General features: G+C 42.8%; 1 protein-coding gene across 1 annotated transcript; it reads right to left on the reverse strand.

Moving 5' to 3' along the window:
- Positions 1–10,967: 10,967 nt before the first annotated feature.
- On the reverse strand, positions 10,968–19,631 carry LOC129030506 (protein CREG2-like). Its single transcript, XM_063649126.1, has 2 exons — positions 19,080–19,631; positions 10,968–14,345 (listed from the first exon to the last, which is right to left on the reverse strand). Exons 1-2 carry the CDS (start codon positions 19,517–19,519, stop codon positions 14,231–14,233), a joined length of 555 nt encoding a protein of 184 aa, XP_063505196.1. The 5' UTR covers positions 19,520–19,631; the 3' UTR covers positions 10,968–14,230.
- Positions 19,632–19,901: the final 270 nt, after the last annotated feature.

Consider the following 19,901-nt stretch of genomic DNA (forward strand, 5'->3'; position numbering starts at 1 on the left):
TCATCCCAGCTGGTATAATAATGAATTGTTTAAAAAACAGCTCATAATTGATACCAAGTTAAAACACTGTGTACCCATTAAGTTATGGCATTATTGAAGAAATAAAGTACATTTTGAAACCTTCAAAAAAAAATACAAAACTTAGCTGGGCATAGTGGCAGGCACCTGTAATCCCAGCTACTTGGGAGGCAGAGGCACAGAATAGCTTGAACTCAGGAGGCAGAGGTTTCAGTGAGCCAAGATCGCAACACTGTACTCCAGCCTGAGTGACAGAGTGAGACTGTGTCTCAAAACAAAAACAAAAACAAAACAAAACAAAAAATGCTCAACATTGCTAATCATCATTAGAGAAATGCAAATCAAAATCACAAGGAAATATTATCTTACACCCATTAGGATGTCTACTATCAAAAAAGCAGAAAATCACAAGTGTTAAAGAGGATGCACAGAAACTGGAGCTTTTGTGCAATGCAAAATGGTGTAGCTACTACCAAAAACAATCTGATGGGTTCTCAGAAAAATAAAAATAGAATTGCCATATGCATTTCTGGACATATATCCAAAAGAATTGAGAATAGGGTCTTTAAGAGATATTTGCACATTGCACTTTAAGAGATATTTGCTATTTGATTTATAGCAGTATTATTCACAATAGCCAACATGCAGAAGCAGCCTAAATATCCATCAACAGATGAGTGGATAAACAAAATGTGGTGTATACAAATAAGGGAGTATTACTCAGCCTTAAAAAGGAAAGGAATTCTGTTACATGCTATAACATGGAAGAACCTTGAGGACATCATGCTAAGTGGAATAAGCCAGTCACAAAAATACAAATACTGTATGCTTCCACTTATATGAGGTATCTAAAGTAGTCAAATTCACAGAAACAGCAAATCAAATGGTGGTCACCAGAAACTAGGGAGAGGAGGAAATGGAGAGTAGTTGTTTCATGGGCATAGATGTTCAAGTTTTAAAAGATAAAGTTGGGCCAAGTGGTGGCTCACGCCTGTAATCCCAGCACTTTGGGAGGCCGAGGTGGGAGGATTGCTTGAAGCTAGGAGTTTAAGAACAGCTTAGGCAACAAAGCAAGACTCTCTCTCTACAAAAAAAAAAAAAAAAAAAAATTAACCCAGCTCAGTAGTGCACACCTGTAGTCCTCAGCTACTTGGGAGGCTGAGGCAGGAGGATTGATTGAGCGCAAGAGTTTGAAGTTGCAGAGACCTATAATTGCACCACTGCATTCCATCCTGGGTGACAACGAGATCGTGTCTCAAAATAATAAATAAATAAATAAATAAATAAATAAATAAATAGAAATAAAAGATGAAAACGTTCTGGAGATATATTGCACAACAACATAAGGCTACTGCACTGCACACTTAAAAATGGTTAAGTTGGGCCGGGTGTGGTGGCTCATGCCTGTAATCCCAGCACTTTGGGAGGTCGAGGTGGGCTGATCACGAGGTCAGGAGATCAAGACTATCCTGGTTAACAATGTGAAACCCCGTCTCTACTAAAAAATACAAAAATAAAATAAAATTAGCCAGACATGGTGGCGGGCACCTGTAGTCCCAGCTACTCGGGAGGCTGAGGCATAAGAATGGCGTGAACCCGGGAGGCAAGCTTGCAGTGAGCCGAGATCATGCCACCGCACTCCAGCCTGGGTGACAGACTCCATCTCAAAAAAAAAAAAGGTTAAGTTGGGCTGGGTGTGGTGGCTCACGCCTATAATCCTAGCACTTTGGGAGGCCGAAGCGGGCATTCACCTGTGGTTGGGAGTTGGAGACCAGCCTGACCAACATGGAGAAACTCTGTCTCTACTAAAAATACAAAATTAGCAGGGCATGGTGGCACATGCCTGTAATCCCAGCTACTCAGGAGGCTGTGGCAGGAGAATCGTTTGAACTCTGGAGGTGGAGGTTGCAGTGAGTGGAGATCGTACCAGTACACTCTAGCCTGGGCAACAAGAGTGAAACTCTGGTTCAAAAAAAAAAACACGTTAAGTTGGTAAATCTTTTTTTTAACCACTATTAATTCTTTTAAAAATCATTTTTAAAGAGTAGAGAAAACCAATAAAGGCAAAAGTTGGTGTTTTGAAAAAAAATTTTTTTTTTTTTTGAGATGGAGTCTCGCTCTGTCACCCAGGCTGGAGTGCAGTGGCGCGATCTTGGCTCAGTGCAAGCTCTGCCTCCTGGTTTCATGCCATTCTCCTGCCTCAGCCTCCTGAGTAGCTGGGACTACAGGCACCCACCACCACACTCGGCTAATTTTTTTTTTTTTGTATTTTTTTAGTAGAGATGGTGTTTCATCGTGTTAGCCAGGATAGTCTCAATCTCCTGACCTTGTGATCAGCCTGCCTCAGCCTCTGAAAGTGCTGGGATTACAGGAGTGAGCCACCATGCCTGGCCTAGAAAAAGTTTTAAAATTCATGAACTTTTTTTTTTTTTTTGAGATTGACCAAGAAAAAAGAAAGACTCTAATTACTAAAATCAGGGATGAAAGAAGGGGTATAAAAACTGACTTATGGCTGGGCGCAGTGGCTTACAAAGTGCTTGTAATCCCAGCACTTTGGGAGGCCAAGGTGGGCAGATCACGAGGTCAGGAGTTCGAGACCAGCCTGGTCAACATAGTGAAACCCCGTCTCTAATAAAAATACAAAAAATAAGCCAGGTGTGGTGGTGGGCACCAGTAATCCCAGCTACTCAGGAGGCTCAGGTAGGAGAATTGCTTGAACCTGGGAGGTGGAGGTTGCCGTGAGCCGAGATCATGCCAATGCACTCCAGCCTGGGCCAAAGTGTGAGACTCCGTGTCAAAAAAAAAAAAAAAAAATTGACTTACAAGGATTCCTTCTTTCTTCACTTTTATTCAACACTGTACTGGATGTTCTAGCCAGGGCAATTAGGCAAGAAATGCAAACAAAAACTATTGAAATAGGAATAGAATAAATAAAACTATCTCTATTCTAGATGACATGATCTTATATATAGAAAACCCTAGTGAAACCTCAAAAAAAAAGACCTAAACCATCAGTGATAATACATGAGTTCAGAGATTGTACCATACAAGGTCAATTAAAAAAATGAGTTGCCTACTTATACACTAGCAATGAACAATTCAAGTAAAATTAAGTAAACATTTCCATTTATAATATTATCAAAAATAATAAAATAATTATGAATAAATTTAATCCAAAAGTGTAAGACTTGTAAACTGGAAACTACACAACACTGTTGAAAGAAATTAAAGAAGAGCTAAATCAATGGAAAGGCATCCTGTGTTCATTAATTGGATGTAAACATGTCTACACAAAAACTTGTATACAGGCCAGGCATGGTGGCTCATGCCTGTAACCCCAGCACTTTGGGAGTTTTCGATGGGAAGATCACTTGAGTCCAGGAATTCGAGACCAGCCTGAGCAACACAGTGAGACCCCCATCTCTACAAAAAAGAAAAAATGAAAACAAAAGCAAACCTATACATGAATGTTTATAGCAGTACTGTTTTTATTAGTAAAAGGTGGAAACAATCCAAATTTCCATCTACTGAAGATGGACTTTTAAAATGTGGTATTATTGGGCACAGACACACATGCCTGTAGTCCCAGCCACTGGGGAGGTTGAAGCAGGAGGGTCGCTTGAGCCTGAGAGTTTGAAGCTGCAGTTTGCAGCTGCAGTGATGCTCCTTGATCTGTGCAGGAGCTGTGATCAGGCCTGTGAAGAGCCACTCTACTCCAGCCTAGGTGACATAGTGAGATCTCTGTCTCAAAGAAAAATGTGGTATAGCCATACGATAGAATATTACCTTTGCATAAAAAATAATGAAGTACCAATGCATACTACAACATGAATCAGCCTTGAAAACATTACTGTAAATGAAAGGAGCCAATCACAAAACCTTGTATATCATTTAATGTATATGAAATATCCAGAGTAGGCAAACTCAAAGACACAGAGAGTAGACTAGTGATTGCCAAGGGATGGGCGGAGGGGAAATCTGGGAGTGCATGTGACTGCCAAAGTGAATGGAGTCTCTCGTTGGGGTGATAGAGATATTTTGGAATTAGATTTTGGGGATGGCTGTAAAACATTGCAAATTTACTAAAAAAAAAAAATCATTGAATGAAATTAAATCCTATGGAGATTAGAGGTATTTTCATTTTGGCCAGGCAATCTACCTGATTAGGTTCAAGCCACAAGTTCCCACCCCTCCATTCTGCAGTCTGGTTCCAAAGTCAGTTCAGTGTCCAAAATCTTCCCAGGACTATTCAGTTCTGTCTGACTTGTGCACTACCCAGTGGCCAGTTGTGTCTGTGGGTGATGGTCTCTCAGTTCAGCTGTCAATCTTTGGTGTGTTGAACAGGACCAGATCTATGCAGGAGCAGCTCAAGAATGAGCCCTGGGGTTTGTAGACAAGTTAATGGGGTTGCTTCACTGATTAACTCTCTCTCAGTAATTACCCTGTTGCTTTCATTTGCTGAGGCTTCTCTTTTTAGTCTTCCAAGCAGAAAACAGGCTTTCGTTATCTGGCTCTACCATGCATTTCTACATCTGAAGCCAAGCAGTGGGAGGTCTGAATTGGAAGGGAAGCAACATGGATTGTTTCTGCCCTCTTGGGACCACAGCTCTGTCAATTGGAGAAGGTTCCTCCTGCATCTTGGCTCCTGGGCTCCTCTTGGGGCTGGTGCTAGTGCCACGGTGGGACTGCTTGTGGGCTGAGGTATGAGAGAACAGGGAAAAGAAAAATGGGGAGGAACGAACTTCTGGATTCCCTCGGAATGTTAGGAGACCCTTTTCCTGTTACTTGAGCCAGAAATAGAGAGCGTCTTCTGCAGCTCTTTCTATCTACACCCTGGTGCCCACTGCCAGGTTAGTCAGGGGATACCATAGGGGAAACATGGTTATCTCACCACTGGTTTGGTGGTACTTCAAGTTCTGGTCTTCTTGGGAAAGCTGCCTGCAACTATTTAGTTTTCAATGTCTTCCAATAGCTGCTCCATGCATTCCGTACTGTCTCCCGGCTGGACTCCATGCAGGAAGCCTGTCTCCTCCACAGTGTGCACTCACTCAGGTCATTGCTCAGTTTTATTGTTGGCATTTGTTTGCCTTAATTTTTCAGACTGGCTTCCTAGAGGTTGCTTCTTGTCTGCATAGTTTGTCAGTCAAACATCAGTTAAAGCCAATATGGCTTCCACCATCTGCTGCTGGATCTATGTGCAATGGCACATAGATTGCCCCGGGCCGTTTGCCCGGGCCATTTGCAAGGGTGTTCTGGCTTTTACTTCCTAACACTGGCACCGGCACAGACACAGGCTGTGTGCCCTGGGCATATGGACATGGCTTGGGTTTGCTCTAATCTCTGCCAGCTATGAGCCTTCAGTCCGTTTGGATAGTGTGGAGTTTACTAAGCTCCCTCTGGCTCTCCCACCTCCTGGAGCTCCCTCTTACATCCCTGACTAATCTGCAGGTCATTTGCTTGTCTCCAAAGGCCCAGAGCCTCAGGCTAGGAGTCAGTGGCCTTTCTTCCTCCTGGTCACTGATATGACCACCTTAACTAGCCATGCTGCAAATTAAAACCTTCCTCACTCTTGCCTCTAGCTCCTGCAGCGAGGTGGCAGGGGAGCTTATTTCCACAGGCTGCCCTGCTGGGGGCCACTGTGTGTGTTATCAACAGCTGGGGTAAATGGGGGTAGCAGCCTGGGCAAAGATGCCATGGACACAGGCTGGTCTTATCCAAGGCTCACTTTAATTCTTTTTTTTTTCTTTTGAGACAGGGTCTGTCTCACTCTGTTGCTCAGGTTGGAGTGCAGTGGTGTGATCACAGCTCACTGCATCCTCAATCTCCTGGGCTCAAATGATTCTCCTGTCTTAGGCTCCCATGTAGCTGGGACCACAAGTGTGCACCACCATGCCTTTTTTGATTTTTTTTGTAGAGACGGGGGTCTCACCACATTACCCAGGCTGTTTTTGAACTCCTGAGCTCAAGTGGTCCTTCTGCTTCAGCCTCCCAAAGTGCTGTGGTTACAGGCATGAGCCACCATGCCCGGCCAGCTTTCATTCTTAAACACATCCCCATTTGTGCTGTGCCTTTGGTAAAATTACAGAATGCTAAATGGTTTGTCCAGCTACCTTTTGGAAAGATTTGTTGACCTCCTCACTTCATCATGCTAGAAGTGGGAACTTTGATTACTCTTTAAAGAATCTGAAGATGAAGGGAAGACCAACACATAATTTGAGAGAATGTCAAGACTGAGAAAGGTTTCTGTAGCATGGTGCATGCATGTGTGTGTGCGTGTGTGTGTAGGGAGAGGCAAAGGGTTCTGACGAGGAAGAGGCTGAGGAAGCAGGCTTATCTCCACAACGTGCTGCTGCCACCCAATCATAGGGTCTTTTGCAGCAATTCTAGTCCTGATCTCACAAACCTCATACCCTAACTACTGTCCCCCTAATTGGGGTCCCTCCTCAGAGCTTTCCTAAGGCTCCCTAACTTTTCCCCTCACCTCGGTTGAGACCTCCATGGTTTGGACTTGTTGGTTTTGCCTTGCTCTTCCCTTGATAAATACACCGTTTATTCCGGTTCAGCCCTTGGAACTTTAAACCTTAACCTAAGCCTCCTGCACCCCACTATATTAGCCCAAGCCTAGAGTATCAGATCTGGATATTTGGGTAAAGATGCAGACAAATTTTGAATTGGAAAAGAACTTAATTCATTACTAAAAGATGACCTTGATAGCTATATGGGAAACAAGAATGTATCGGGAAGTTAATCCTTTGCTCACACTACACCTGGTGCATGTAATTCCATCTCTGAGTTTTCCCCTTATTATTATTATTATATTTTGAGATGGAGTCTCACTTTATTGCCTAGGCTGGTGTGCAATGGCACAATCTTGGCTCACTGCAACCTCCACCTCCTGAGTTCAAGCGATTCTCCTGCCTCAGCCTCCCGAGTAGCTGAGGTTACAGGTGTGTACCACCACGTCTGGGTAACTTTTCTATTTTTAGTACAGACAGGTTTTCCCCATGTTGGCCAGGCTGTTCTTGAACTCCTGACCTTGTGATCTGCCCACCTCAGCCTCCCAAAGTGCTGGGAATATAGGCATAAGCCACAGCGCGCACTCTATCTTTTGGTTATTAATCCCTTATCAGATAGATAGTTTGCAGCTAATTTCTCCCCTTCTGTGGGTTTTCCCTTCACTTTTTTCCCTTATTGTTCAAAGCCAAGCTCAAGTCCTGCCCCTTTGGGAAAACTTCCTTGACCACTCTATTACAGAGTGTTCGCTTTTTCTATCCTTGGAGTTCCTATCACATTACTATCCCGTTCCTCTGGCATCAATCATCTATTATGTCCTATCTTTCCTTGTATTATTCCCTTTTTTGTGGTTGCAATAGTACGGTGGGATAAAGGGCTCTTGCCTGGAGAGGCTTGGCAGGACTCTGTATGGTAGAATGGCTTTGATGAAACCTCCACCATCCAGGATCTGATTCTTAGCTGACAAGACACTGTGTTGTCAGTATCCCAAAAGCCAACCAATGTCTGACAATTAATCAATCAGCAGATATTTATTGACTGCCTCTGCCATGTCAGGTGCTGTGCTAGGCATAGGTCCATGTTAGCCACCCATCTCCAACTTCATCTCTCGCACCAGAGCTTAATCTCAACTAAATGGGAATTCTCACCATTCTCTTATCACACCAGGCTCTTCTTACAGGTGGGTCTCTTTGCCTAAAAAGCCCACTCACCCCTCCGCCCCACCCTCCGCCCTTTCCCCTTTCTCCCTCTGGAAAGCTGCTTCCATGTCTTTCAAACCCCAGTGCAGCCATCACCACCTTTGGGAAATCTTTGCAGATGCCCTACAATCACCCAGTCTCTCTGAGCAATCTCTGTATCCCATTCATATATATATATATATATATATATATATATATATATATATATATATATTTTTTTTTTTTTTTTTTGAGATGGAGTCTCGCTCTGTCACCCAGGCTGGAGTGCACTGGTGCAATTGCAGCTCACTGCAACCTCTGCCTCCTGGTTTCAAGCGATTCTCTTGCCTCAGCCTCCTGAGTAGTTGGGACTACAGGTGCCCACCACCACACCCAGCTAATTTTTGTATTTTTAGTAGAGATGGGATTTCACCATATTGGTGAGGCTGGTCTTGAACTCCTGATCTCAGATGATCTGCCTGCCTCGGCCTCTCAAAGTGCTGGGATTACAGGCATGAGCTACCATGCCTGGCCTCCCATTCATATTTCTAACATTGATTCTTACCACGTTATATGCTGATGATTTTTCTTTTTTTTTAGAAAGGTCTCACTTTGTCGCCCAGGCTGGAGTACAGTGGTATGATCATGGCTCACGGCAGCCTCAACGTCCTGGGCTCAGGGGATTCTTCCACCTCAGCCTCCCGAGTAGCTGGGACTACAGGTGCATGCTACCACACCTGGCTAATTTTTTGTATTTTTAGTAGAGATGGGGTTTCATTGTGTTGCTCAGGCTGGTTTTGAACTCCTGGACTCAAGCCATCTGCCTGCCTAGGCCTCCCAAAGGGCTGGGACTACAGGTGTGAGCCACCGTGCCTGGCCTCTGATGCACTTCTTTTTTTTGTGGTCCTCAACCTTTTTGGCACCATGGACCAGTTTCATGGAAAGCAATTTTTCCACAGTTGGTGGTGGTGGAGATGGTTTCAGGATGATTCAAGCATATTACCTTTATTGTGTACTTTACTTCTATTATTACATTGTAATATATAATAATTACACAACTCACTATAAGGTAGAATCTGTGGGGGTCCTGAGCTTGTTTTCCCGCAACTAGATGGTCCCGTCTGAGGGTGATGGGAGACAGTGACAGATCATCAGACATCAGATTCTCATAAGGAGCACCCAACCTAGATCCCTCACATGCACAGTTCACAATAGGGTTTGTACCCCTATAAGAATCTGATGCCCCCGATGATTTGACAGGAGGCAGATGGTGATGCAAGTGATAAGGAGAGGTTGTAAATACAGAGGAAGCTTCACTTAGGGACCACTGCTCTAGTTGTTCTTTTTTTTTTTGAGACAGAGTTTCACTCTTGTTGCCCAGGCTGGAGCGCAATGGTGCGATCTCGGCTCTCTGCAATCTCCGCCTCCCGGGTTCAAGCGATTCTCCTGACTCAACCTCCCAAATAGCTGGGATTACAGGCATGTGCCACCATGCCTGGCTAATTTTGTATTTTTAGTAGAAACAGGGTTTCTCCATATTGGTCAGGCTAGTCTCGAATTCCCGACCTCAGGTGATCTGCCTGCCTCGGCCTCCCAAAGTGCTGGGATTACAGGTGTGAGCCATCTCGCCTGGCCAGAATGTCACTAATTTTTATTGCAAGGGTAAATGGCTTCTGAGATCTAAAATTTTACCAGGCAGGGTGACTGGCTCATTAGAGTGAAGGCTTTACTTTTAACTCTACTAAGTTAGAATTTGTGATAATTAAGACAGGAGCTGCTTAAAAGCAGCTAAAGCTCAGCATGGCTCCATCTGTGGGGAAAATTTTGCCAAAAAATTATGAAAACAATATTGTAGCATATGCATTTGATTTAACAGAGCACGTTCAAAAAATAAAGTTACCATTTCCTATTATTATAGAATTTTGGCAAGCTGAAAACACAATCTGAAGAGTCCCCTTTCTCTACAAAAAAAAAAGCTCCAAACAAAAAATTTAAAAACCATTTCCATAACATTTCAATATATTCCCTCCATCTTTTCAAAAGGCCATTTTGCACATACTTATGATCATGTATAGTATTTTAGATCCTGCTTTTACTATTATAAGTATTTCCCAAGTAGATTTTTTTAATTTTTTTTTCAGACAGGGTCTCGCTGTCACCCAGGCTGGAGTGCAGCAGTGCGATCATAGCTCACTGCAGCCTTGACCTGGGCTCAAGCCATCCTCAGCCTCCAGAGTAGCTGGTCACCATAGGCATGTGCCACCATGCCTAACTTTTTGATTTTTTGTAGAGACGGGGTCTCACCACCACACCTGCCTAGTTTTTAATTTTTGTAGAACTGGGGTCTTGCTATGTTGCCCAGGCTTGTCTTGGAACTCCTGGGCTCAAGCAGTCCTTCTGCCGTGGCCTGGGATGCCCACTCCCTATCCTCCTTCCCCACCTGGCCAACTTCTGTTCATCTCTCAAGATCCAGGTCCTCTAGGAAGCCTCCCCTCTCCTCCCCTCCCTGGGCTCCTGCCACTATGGTCTAGCATGCTCTGTGCTCACCCCATCCAACACTTCCCACAGGGAGATGTGATGACCTGTCTCACCTCCACAGGGAAGGAAATGGAATGCAAGACTCAGACAGAGCCCCCAGGATTCTCTACATTTAAGGTGGATGCAGACTTCCCAACACACTGCGCACAGTGACTCAGGGCTTGCTGAATTGTTTATTAAGCTGTATATCTCCTTTCTTTTTTTTTTTTGAGATGGAGTCTTTCTTACTCTGTCACCCAGGCTGGAGTGCAATGGCACAGTCTCAGCTCACTGAAACCTCTGCCTCCTGGATTCAAGTGATTCTACTGCCTCAGCCTCCCAAGTAGCTGGGACTACAGGTGCACACCACCACGCCCTACTAATTTTTGTATCTTTAGTAGAGATGAGGTTTCACTGTGTTGGCCAGGCTGGTCTCAAACTCCTGACCTCAAGTGATCCACTGGCCTCGGCCTCCCAAAGTGCTGGGATTACAGGTGTGAGCCACTGTGCCTGGCCTGTTATCTCCTTTCTTAAGAATAAGAAAAATAAAAAAAAAAACCCAGCATTTACATTGAATAGAGGGAAGACTACACCATTGTTCTAAATGGTTCAAAATTTGGCTTATCTATAGTAACCAGGTCATTTTATTCATTTACTTGTTTCTATTATATATTCATGAATACTTCAATTTTCATATGTATTTCACATATATACCATTCAAATTAAACAATATACAACAGGTTATCGTTAACAGTTATTAACATTTATTAAGCACCAAGAATATACTGTGATGGTTGCTGTATGAAAACATAATTATCGATATAGTATCCCTGCCATTGAGCTTACAATCTAAAATGAAACACAAGGCTATGAGCCTACCTAAAAACTTCCTTAACTTAGAAATGGCTACTTTGGCAAATGAGTGAGGCAAAATGACCTATTATTCAGGTGCAGTGCTAATAAGGCTTTGAGTATGATCCAAAGAATGTTTTACTTGTACCCATTTTTCCCGATTATATTACACTTGCTAAGAAAAACAGTACTTAGAATTTTGGCATGAACAATGAATTATTTCCAATTGTCTTGTAGGACTTTAAACAAAGAGATGCTTACTGGCCTAAGTTTTCCAGCAGCCAGGGAAAGCCCTATTAAAAATATTATGAACTAGACCAAGTTTCTCTTTTAATCCACTTAAACAGTTTTTTTTTTTTTTTTTTGAGACGGAGTCTTGCTCTGTCGCCCAGGCTGGAGTGCAGTGGCGCGATCTCGGCTCACTGCCAAGATCCGTCTCCTGGGTTCAAGCCATTCTCCTGCCTCAGCCTCCCGAGTAGCTGGGACTACAGGTGCCCGCCACCACGCCTGCCTAATGTTTTTTTGTATTTTTAGTAGAGACGGGGTTTCACCGTGTTAGCCGGGAAAGTCTCGATCTCCGGACCTCATGATCTGCCCCTCTCAGCCTCCCAAAGTGCTGGGATTACAGGAGTCAGCCACCACACCCAGCCCAGGTACACTTTTTAAACTTCTTCCTCTTCTCCTATACCTAAGGGCTCCAATGATACTACTTATCAGGGAAGAAAGTACTGTATCTAGATAAACTACCCTTAAGTATTACAGGCTTAGCAAGTTGAATTTCTAGAAAATACTCATGCATAGTTTATTTTTATTTTTTATTTTTATTTTTTTTGAGATGGAGTCTTGCTCTGTTGCCCAGGCTGGAGTGCAGTGGCGCAATCTTGGCTCACTGCAAGCTCTGCCTCCCGGGTTCCTGCCATTCTCCTGCCTCAGCCTCCTGAGTAGCTGGGACTACAGGTGCCCGCCACCACGCCCGGCTAATTTTTTTGTAGTAGTGATGGGGTTTTGGTGTTAGCCAGGATGATCTTGATCTCCTGACCTCGTGATCCACCTGCCTCAACCTCCCAAAGTGCTGGGATTACAGGTGTGAGCCACCGCACCTGTCCACTAATTCATATTTTAAAAGAGGACTGAGCAAAGACAGCAATGGAACCTCTGGCTACAGGAGATGCCTGGCTATGCCTGATATGTAAACAAACACAAGCAGTTGAGTTCAGGCCATGCATCTTCAAAGTGATGAAGAATATATGTAAATGCTTGTTTTTCTCCTCCATATTTCTCATGTAGAGGTGTATGAGAATTTAGCATCAAGACTCTATACTGCAAACCCTGTCCTATGTTGCCTATATTCATAGTATAACATTTAATAAATACTCCCAAGTTTGTCATTGCTGGTCACATATTAGCTGACAAAGGCACACTGAAGGGACTTTGATTCTTGCGGTCAAATGCAAAGATTGTTTTAAACTACTGAACACATACAATCTTAAACTATGTGATGATTATTTTCAATCATTTATGATAATTTTTATTCTGAAAGATTACTAAAAAAATTGGTTGTAGGGTATCTGAAAACAGAAATAGAATGTACTCTATAAAGTACATGCACAGAATTTTTAAAAATGCAGGCATACAAATATTTAATGGCAGAGTGGTAATAACCTGAGACCTTTTAAAAATGGGAAAACAATATTTCAGCAATTTTTGGAAAAAAAAATATTTTCCCTAAGAAGTCTCTCTTGGCAACTTTCTTTTTAAGTAACAAAGCAGCAGCAACATTTTTAAATGTTCATAAAGCTTGCTTTCCATTAACAAGTTTATTAAGGAAGAGTGGTCCTGAAACTTCAGGATAAAACTTTTGATAAAAATAGAATCACTAATTTTGACCTAAAACAGACACTAAAACACCCCTCCTTCCAATTTAAGAGTGTCATTTATACCTCCTACTTATAGTAAATAAATCCAATTAATTATAAGATTTGAAATGGAAAATCTGAAACATATCAACATCATTTTCTTCTAATAAGATAACAGAAATTAACTTCAATGGATTTCCCCAAAAAGAGGAGAATAGAGTTTCTAAAAACTTAATTACAGCTGTGGTAAATGAATCTGGGTTTCCCAATCTCAGATCTCAATGCACTTAGTTTTAGTTGGTATTCTGTGAGATGGCTAGAATTTCTGATTTAAGTATGTAGTATGTATTTTTTTAAGGCAAGGCAAGTTTGAGTATGTATAAAGCATAGATATTAGCATGGTTATAAAGGCAATATGACCGACATACACATTCAGTTTTCTGAAGCAATACATTCCAAGCTACATACAACTTAATTTCATGTCCTATTCTAAGACTACATGCTTAACATTAAGCTTAGAAACATAATTGCTGTAATACATTAAAAATACTTCATTTTCCAATATTGTAAAGTATATTTCCAAATACCTGGTAGAAATTTTTTTGCACAAAAATTTAAAAGACATCCTACTAGCTAGCTATTACTACTGTGTTAAGTAATCATTTGAAGGAAGAATTCACAAGGAGAGCAGGTTATAAAACTAAGCATAATAATTATTGCATTTAACTAAAAAAGAATCAAGTAGTTCTGAATTACACTTGTTTTCTGTCTTAGCAATGTGCATATTCACTTTATAGCTACTAGTTTGATAAATATACTAAAGATTGTATAAGATTTGTTTTTCTTGTTTTTGTTTTTCTTGGGTGGTTATTTTTCTTTTCTGTGTCCTTCCCCAACAGCAGTTGGAATTTTCTTTTGAATACAAAGTAAATTAATGTTTATACTGTTTTTTCACCTGAGTCATGTAAAAGGTGGCTCCCTTCATTTTAAAAAGTCATATGTAATTTTGGGGGGCCTTAATTAAAATTTAACATTTAACCACGTGGTTTTTTTTTTGTAGACAGTCTACATGTCAACAAATGGATAAGGGTTAACAAAGGCAAATACTGACTTCATCTGTGTTTTAAACACGATTATATGAATTTTTCTTTTTTAATTAAAAAAATGACATAAAACCATTCATACAGGTCCTCTTCTCTCTCACCTGCTTTGAGATATAGCTTTAAATATGGGTAGATCAAGACAAGTAATGTTGGTAATCTCTTATCTTGCATAGAAAAGAAAAAATAAAGGAACTTATTTCCTTCCTAAGGTCTCAGCTAGTTTCTTAAGTCTTTTCTTCAGCTCCAATGGAAATTTCTCATAGCACTTCTTACAGACTGGCTTCATGTCGAACTCCACAAACTTATTCCTAAAGATAATAATTATAAAAAAAAAGGAATTAGTGGAAACATATTCAACAAAGATATATAAATGATGTGAAGTAATTGTACCGAACTAAACGAAGGCCACTAGGTGATGATATTATATTCATGTTAGTAAAAAACCATAATTCTAACCTCAATTCTTATTGTGATATATATATAAAAATTTAGTATCATTTGAAAAAAAAGTCCTTATAAATTTGTTCTATACATCCATCTGTGTAACATAGACTGTAGATTACATTTCATTCAGTACTAAGTAAATAGGAAATCTAATGTAAATATAATTTACTTAAATACAGTCAATCACTTTTTTTTTTTTTTTTTGGAAACAGAGCCTCGACTGTCACCCAGGCTGGAGTGCAGTGGTGATCACAGCTCGCTGCAGCCTCTAACTCCTGGACTCAAGCCATCCTTCCCACCTCAGCCTCCTGAACAGCTGGGACACAGGTGCATACTACTATGCCTGGCTAACTTAAAAATTTTTTTTGTAGAGACAGGGTCCTGCCGTATTGTCTAGGATGGTAATCACATTTTAGAATACCTCAAAGATAAATTTATCTAAAGGAAAGAATCATATTTTTATAATGTGAATGATTTCTTTATTGGAGGCAACATGATCTTAGTACTTTAAACTAGGTAGCCATGAGGTTTAATTAATTTTAAATTATAAGGGGTTATTTTGGTTATCTGACAGAAAGGTTGGAAGAAAGTTTTTAATCACTCTTAACATAAATGTAACCAGATCACCTGTGGTTGTATTGTAAGCTGTAGCTATTTGAAGAACTCAACTATTCTTTTGAAAAGCTAGAGCAATACACATTATTAATTTATTTTTAAAATGGTCCTGGAGAAGACAACTTTTCAGAGAGCCTCCTGACCATCTGTAATGCATTTCCAACAGGTAACCACAGGAGCTTATTACTGTTGAAATCCACAGTGTTTAATTTTGAATTGAGTAAATATACAACTTGGTAACTTGTTCATTGTCTGTGAAATTATATTCAGGTAGCATTTGTGAAATAAATCTAGTGGTATATTGCTATCTATGACAAAAATTATAAAATCTGCTGATATTTTTACTGCATTTAAACATTGTATTAAACTAGACTTTGCTTCAAGATCATTTTAAAGGACAATGTTAGTAACACAGGAAATTCCTAAACACATATTTAAAACGAAAAATCTTCTATTTTAAAACACCACACTGGGAATTATTTTACGGCTTTTCTCCCAAGGTCATCTTAGAGCAAAAGCTATTAAAACTGCCATTTTTTTGATAAAAGAAAAAAAATTATTCCTGTTTTCAGACAGACTACCTTAGCAAGCTTTCCAGTTTTAATCTTTTTTATATTATTTTTTTTTTGAGACAGAGTCTCACTCTGTCACCCAGGGTGGAATGCAGTGGCACGATCTCGGCTCACTGCAACCTCTGCCTCTCAGGTTCAAGCAATTCTCCTGTCTTGGTCTCATGAGTAGCTGGGATTACAGGCACCCGCCACCATGCCTGGCTAATTTTTTTGTATTTTTAGTAGAGACGGGGTTTCACCATGTTGCCCAGGCTGATCTCAAGTGATCTGCTGCCTTGGCATCTCAAAGTGCTGGGATCACAGGCGTGAGCCACCATGCCCAGCTTCATTGTTTTAATCTTACATTTACATTTAATTCCTCTTTATAGAAGGAAACATGTAAACTGAAACAAAATATTTTTAGAGCTCCAAACACGATGGTAACTATGAGGGAAAACTGGAACAATCATGCTAGTAATTCAAGAGAATTTCAAAGATTGAAATACTTCTCATAAAAATCAGGAATAAAAAAAGAGTTTGAAGACACTGAGGAAATGAATTCATAAACAGTAGTATATGGGTATTGTATGAATGCATATTTGAACATCACAGAAGAAGATGTCTTATGTAAACCGGATGGACTTTGCTTAGATATGAAACATGCTGAAAGATTTTTTGTTTTTTGAGACAGAGTCTCACTCTGTTGCCCAAGCTGGAGTGCAGTGGCAGTCATGGCTCACTGCAGCAGCCTCAGCCTCCTGAGTAGCTGGGACTATAGGTATGGGCCACCACGCCTGGCTAATTTGTTTCTTTTTTTTGACGGATGGGGTCTAGGCATGTTGTCCAGGCTGGTCTCAAAATCCTGGGCTCAGGCAATCCTTCCACTCTGGCTTCCTAAAGTGCTGGGAATATAGGCGTGAGCCACCATGCCTGGCCATGTTGAAATAATTTAATACATAACTTAGAATATATGCATTTTAAAAAATATCAAACAACACTTATAATTTATCAATTAAATGATGTGGCAAGGAAACCAAAAATCAGGAATTTAAAAGCTACAGTTAATCAGACAAAAATTCTTTAAAATGTTTTCCAGGGTCTATTAAGAGATTAGAATTCTTCCCTTTGAATCCATTTTTTAAAAAAATGAAAGAAATGTATACCATATGGTGTTTAAAAAATGAAGTGAGTGAGTGAGTCTACAGAGTAAGTCAAGTACATGACCACAAAATTGTATTAAGTATGGGGTGTATTCATTTAATTTTCATAATTTTAGCAGTTATGCAAAAGGACCAATTCTACATAGGACAAACACTTGAATTTCAATCTCTGATGACTACAAATACATGCCCAAAAGTTGCAGGGGGGGAGGAAAGCAAAAGACAGAAACAGAATAAAGCTGGAAACTACGTCAGGCAAATTTGCCTCCTGTTTTATTGCTAAATAAGATAGCTACAAAGATAACAACCTACATCCCTCCCTCATCATTTGCCCACAAGAAAACTCCTTATGGAAAAAGGACAGACACAACTCAAAGTCATCCTTTGAGGCTCACCTGAGACAAATGCATAACTGATTGCTTCCTCTACCCTATTGTTCATGTAAAAATGTAGGTTCACTGAGCCAGACACAATTGTGTATTCATTGGAAGGCTGATCAAGGACTCAAAAGAATGCAACCTTTTGTCTCTCATCTACTTCTGGCCTGGAAACCCCCTACTTCGAATTGTTCTGCCTTACTGGACCGAACCAATGTACATCTTACATATATTGATTGATGTCTCATGTCTCCCTGAAATGTATAAAAGCAAGGTGTACCCCGACCACCCCGGGGCGCATGTTGTCAGGACCTCCTGAGGCTGTGTCATGGGTGTGTCATTAACTTTGGCAAAATACACGTTCTAAATTGAATAAGACTTGTCTCAGATACTTTTTGGTTTACAGCAATGATGACAATCATGATGTAGCACTAGAGACAACTAAAGGGCTCAGAATCTTTCTCATGTCCCCGTCCTCTCAGGGCAGTGTGCCACCCACCAAAACCAAGAGACTGTGAAATAAAATCTACAGAACAAGCACAAGGCACACTGATGGACAGTCACGGAACCAGCAGCGATAAACAAAATGCAGCAGAGACACCAAGTAACAACCATAAATAATGATATCCAAGAGTCAGTGAGTGCTTCCTATCACATCCCTTAATCCTTCCCATGGCTTCTGAGATAGGTGTTAGTTACAAATGAAGAAACTGAGGCACAAAGAGACTGAATAACTACTAAGGAGGTGGTGGAGTCAAGATTTAAACCTAGGCACTCTGAGTCCAGAGCCTATGTTGTTAATCCCTATGTGAGAAAATGGTAAACATAATTACTGGGAAGCACAATGGTTAGCCAGAAAAGATTAGGGAGTGGGTACCAGATAGGACTGGAAGCAGGGGACCAAATCTTTCTACTTTGAACCCTAAAAATCTCAGAGGATAGGTCAAGAACTCAAAGGCTGTGGGCTACAGATCCTGCCCAGGCCCAAAGCCTATGGCTGACGAAACAAGGGAACGACCATATTTAAATAAGAAAGGAACAACCTCATGGTTTAAAATTTTTCCTTTCAATTTATCTACATTCTTGGTGAGACCCAGAGCTGGGGCAAGAACCTGGCCAATGTCCTATGCCTTCTATAAAAGATTATTTCTTTTTTTGTAGGAAGTAAAGAGGAGTTCACATTACTGCCCTGTAGCTCTTTCATCTCTCTTTAAAACCCCAAAAGCCTTCTGGAGGCGTGGAAGTTACATCTGCATTACTTATCCATGTCATTCTAGGTGGAATCATGTCTAACAGGTGAGTAAAGCATTTGCGAACTGAACAATTAAAAGTGCAGCGAATAGCTCATTCCAGCATTTACACACTTTGCATAATGAGCCTCCTTTCCAGAAAAAATCTTGAACTCCATTTTCTTAAATGCAGATTTCCATCGAAGCCCTGGTGCTGTCTCTCTCCCCATCCCCGCTTCAGCTCCAGGTCAGAAGGTGATGGGGAGTTCAGGTCTATGGGTTTGTGCCCTGCGCTGGGAAGGGCTGTCCTCGCCTACTCTGCGATTCCAAAGGCTCTGTGGCTGCTTTGGTCCAGGTCTCGGTCAGACGCTGGTTAGGTGTCCGTCTCTCTGCCTGGCCACCTCAAGGTGGGGATTCGGTACTCAACCCTACCTGGCAGGAAGCCTGGTTATTCATGTCCCTCTCCGACCCTGCCCCGACTTCGCCAGGCTCACGGAGGCACCATCGCCTTCCATTATGTACAGTGCCCAGGGTCCCGTCCAGCGCACCGGGCACGTCTGGTGGACCCGGATCCCAGTCCCGAGCGGTCGCGAGCACGTCCCAGTCCTCGTCGCCCCGCCGCCGCCTGAATGCCAGGCACCCTCGCGCTCCCCGCCGGGCGCTTACCTTCTCGTGGGCGGACACGGTGGCCAGGCAGCCCCAGACGCTGGCGTGGGCCAGGGAGCGGGCGGTGGCGGCGCGCAGTCTAGAGCCCGGGGGGCACCGGCCGCCTGGCCGCCCTCGCGCCGGTAGGAGAACATCCCGGGCGGCGCGGGGGGCGGCCTGGCGCGGGCGGCGCCCGCCCGGGGCCGCAGGTGCGCGTCCTCCTTATGAGCCGAGGCGGGGAAGCTTTGCTGCCAGATGCTGCCCGAATCCTCCAGCAGCGCGGGCATAGCCTCCTCACTGGAGGCGCTGTCCAGCTCCTCGTCCACCTCGTTGGTGACGACCCAGGACACGGAGCTCACGATCAGGTAGCCCGCGGCCGGGGACAGCAGGGCGCTGCGGCACAGCAGCCAGGAGAGGCGGGTCCCCGGCCGCGCCGGCCGCCGGCCGCGGCGCACGGACATCTTGCAGGCGGCACGCCCGGCCGCCGGGGCCGCCAGTAGCGCTAGTGCCGGGGAGCCCGGCAGCGCCCCCCTGCGGCGGAAGCAAGCAGCCCGCGCCTCCTTCCCACCCCTGCAGGATCCCGGGCGCGGTCCCTGGCGCGAGTCCCGGCGAATCCCTGCAGCCGCGCGCCAAGCTCAGAAGTCCAGGCTTGCAGAATACCAGGTTCCACGCACACGCCGCGCATCCTGCGGAGTCCTCCTGGCGCGCCAGGTCCCGGGATGGGTTCGTTTCCTGCAGGATGGCACAGGTTCCGCAGCCAGAGGGAGGGCGTTCAAATCCCGGCTTAATACACGCCTCTGCTCAACAGCTGTGAGACCTGCCAAGCTACTTAACCTGTCTGTG

This window comes from Pongo pygmaeus, chromosome 12, assembly GCF_028885625.2.
Source record: "Pongo pygmaeus isolate AG05252 chromosome 12, NHGRI_mPonPyg2-v2.0_pri, whole genome shotgun sequence".
NCBI classification, from domain to species: Eukaryota; Metazoa; Chordata; class Mammalia; order Primates; family Hominidae; genus Pongo; species Pongo pygmaeus.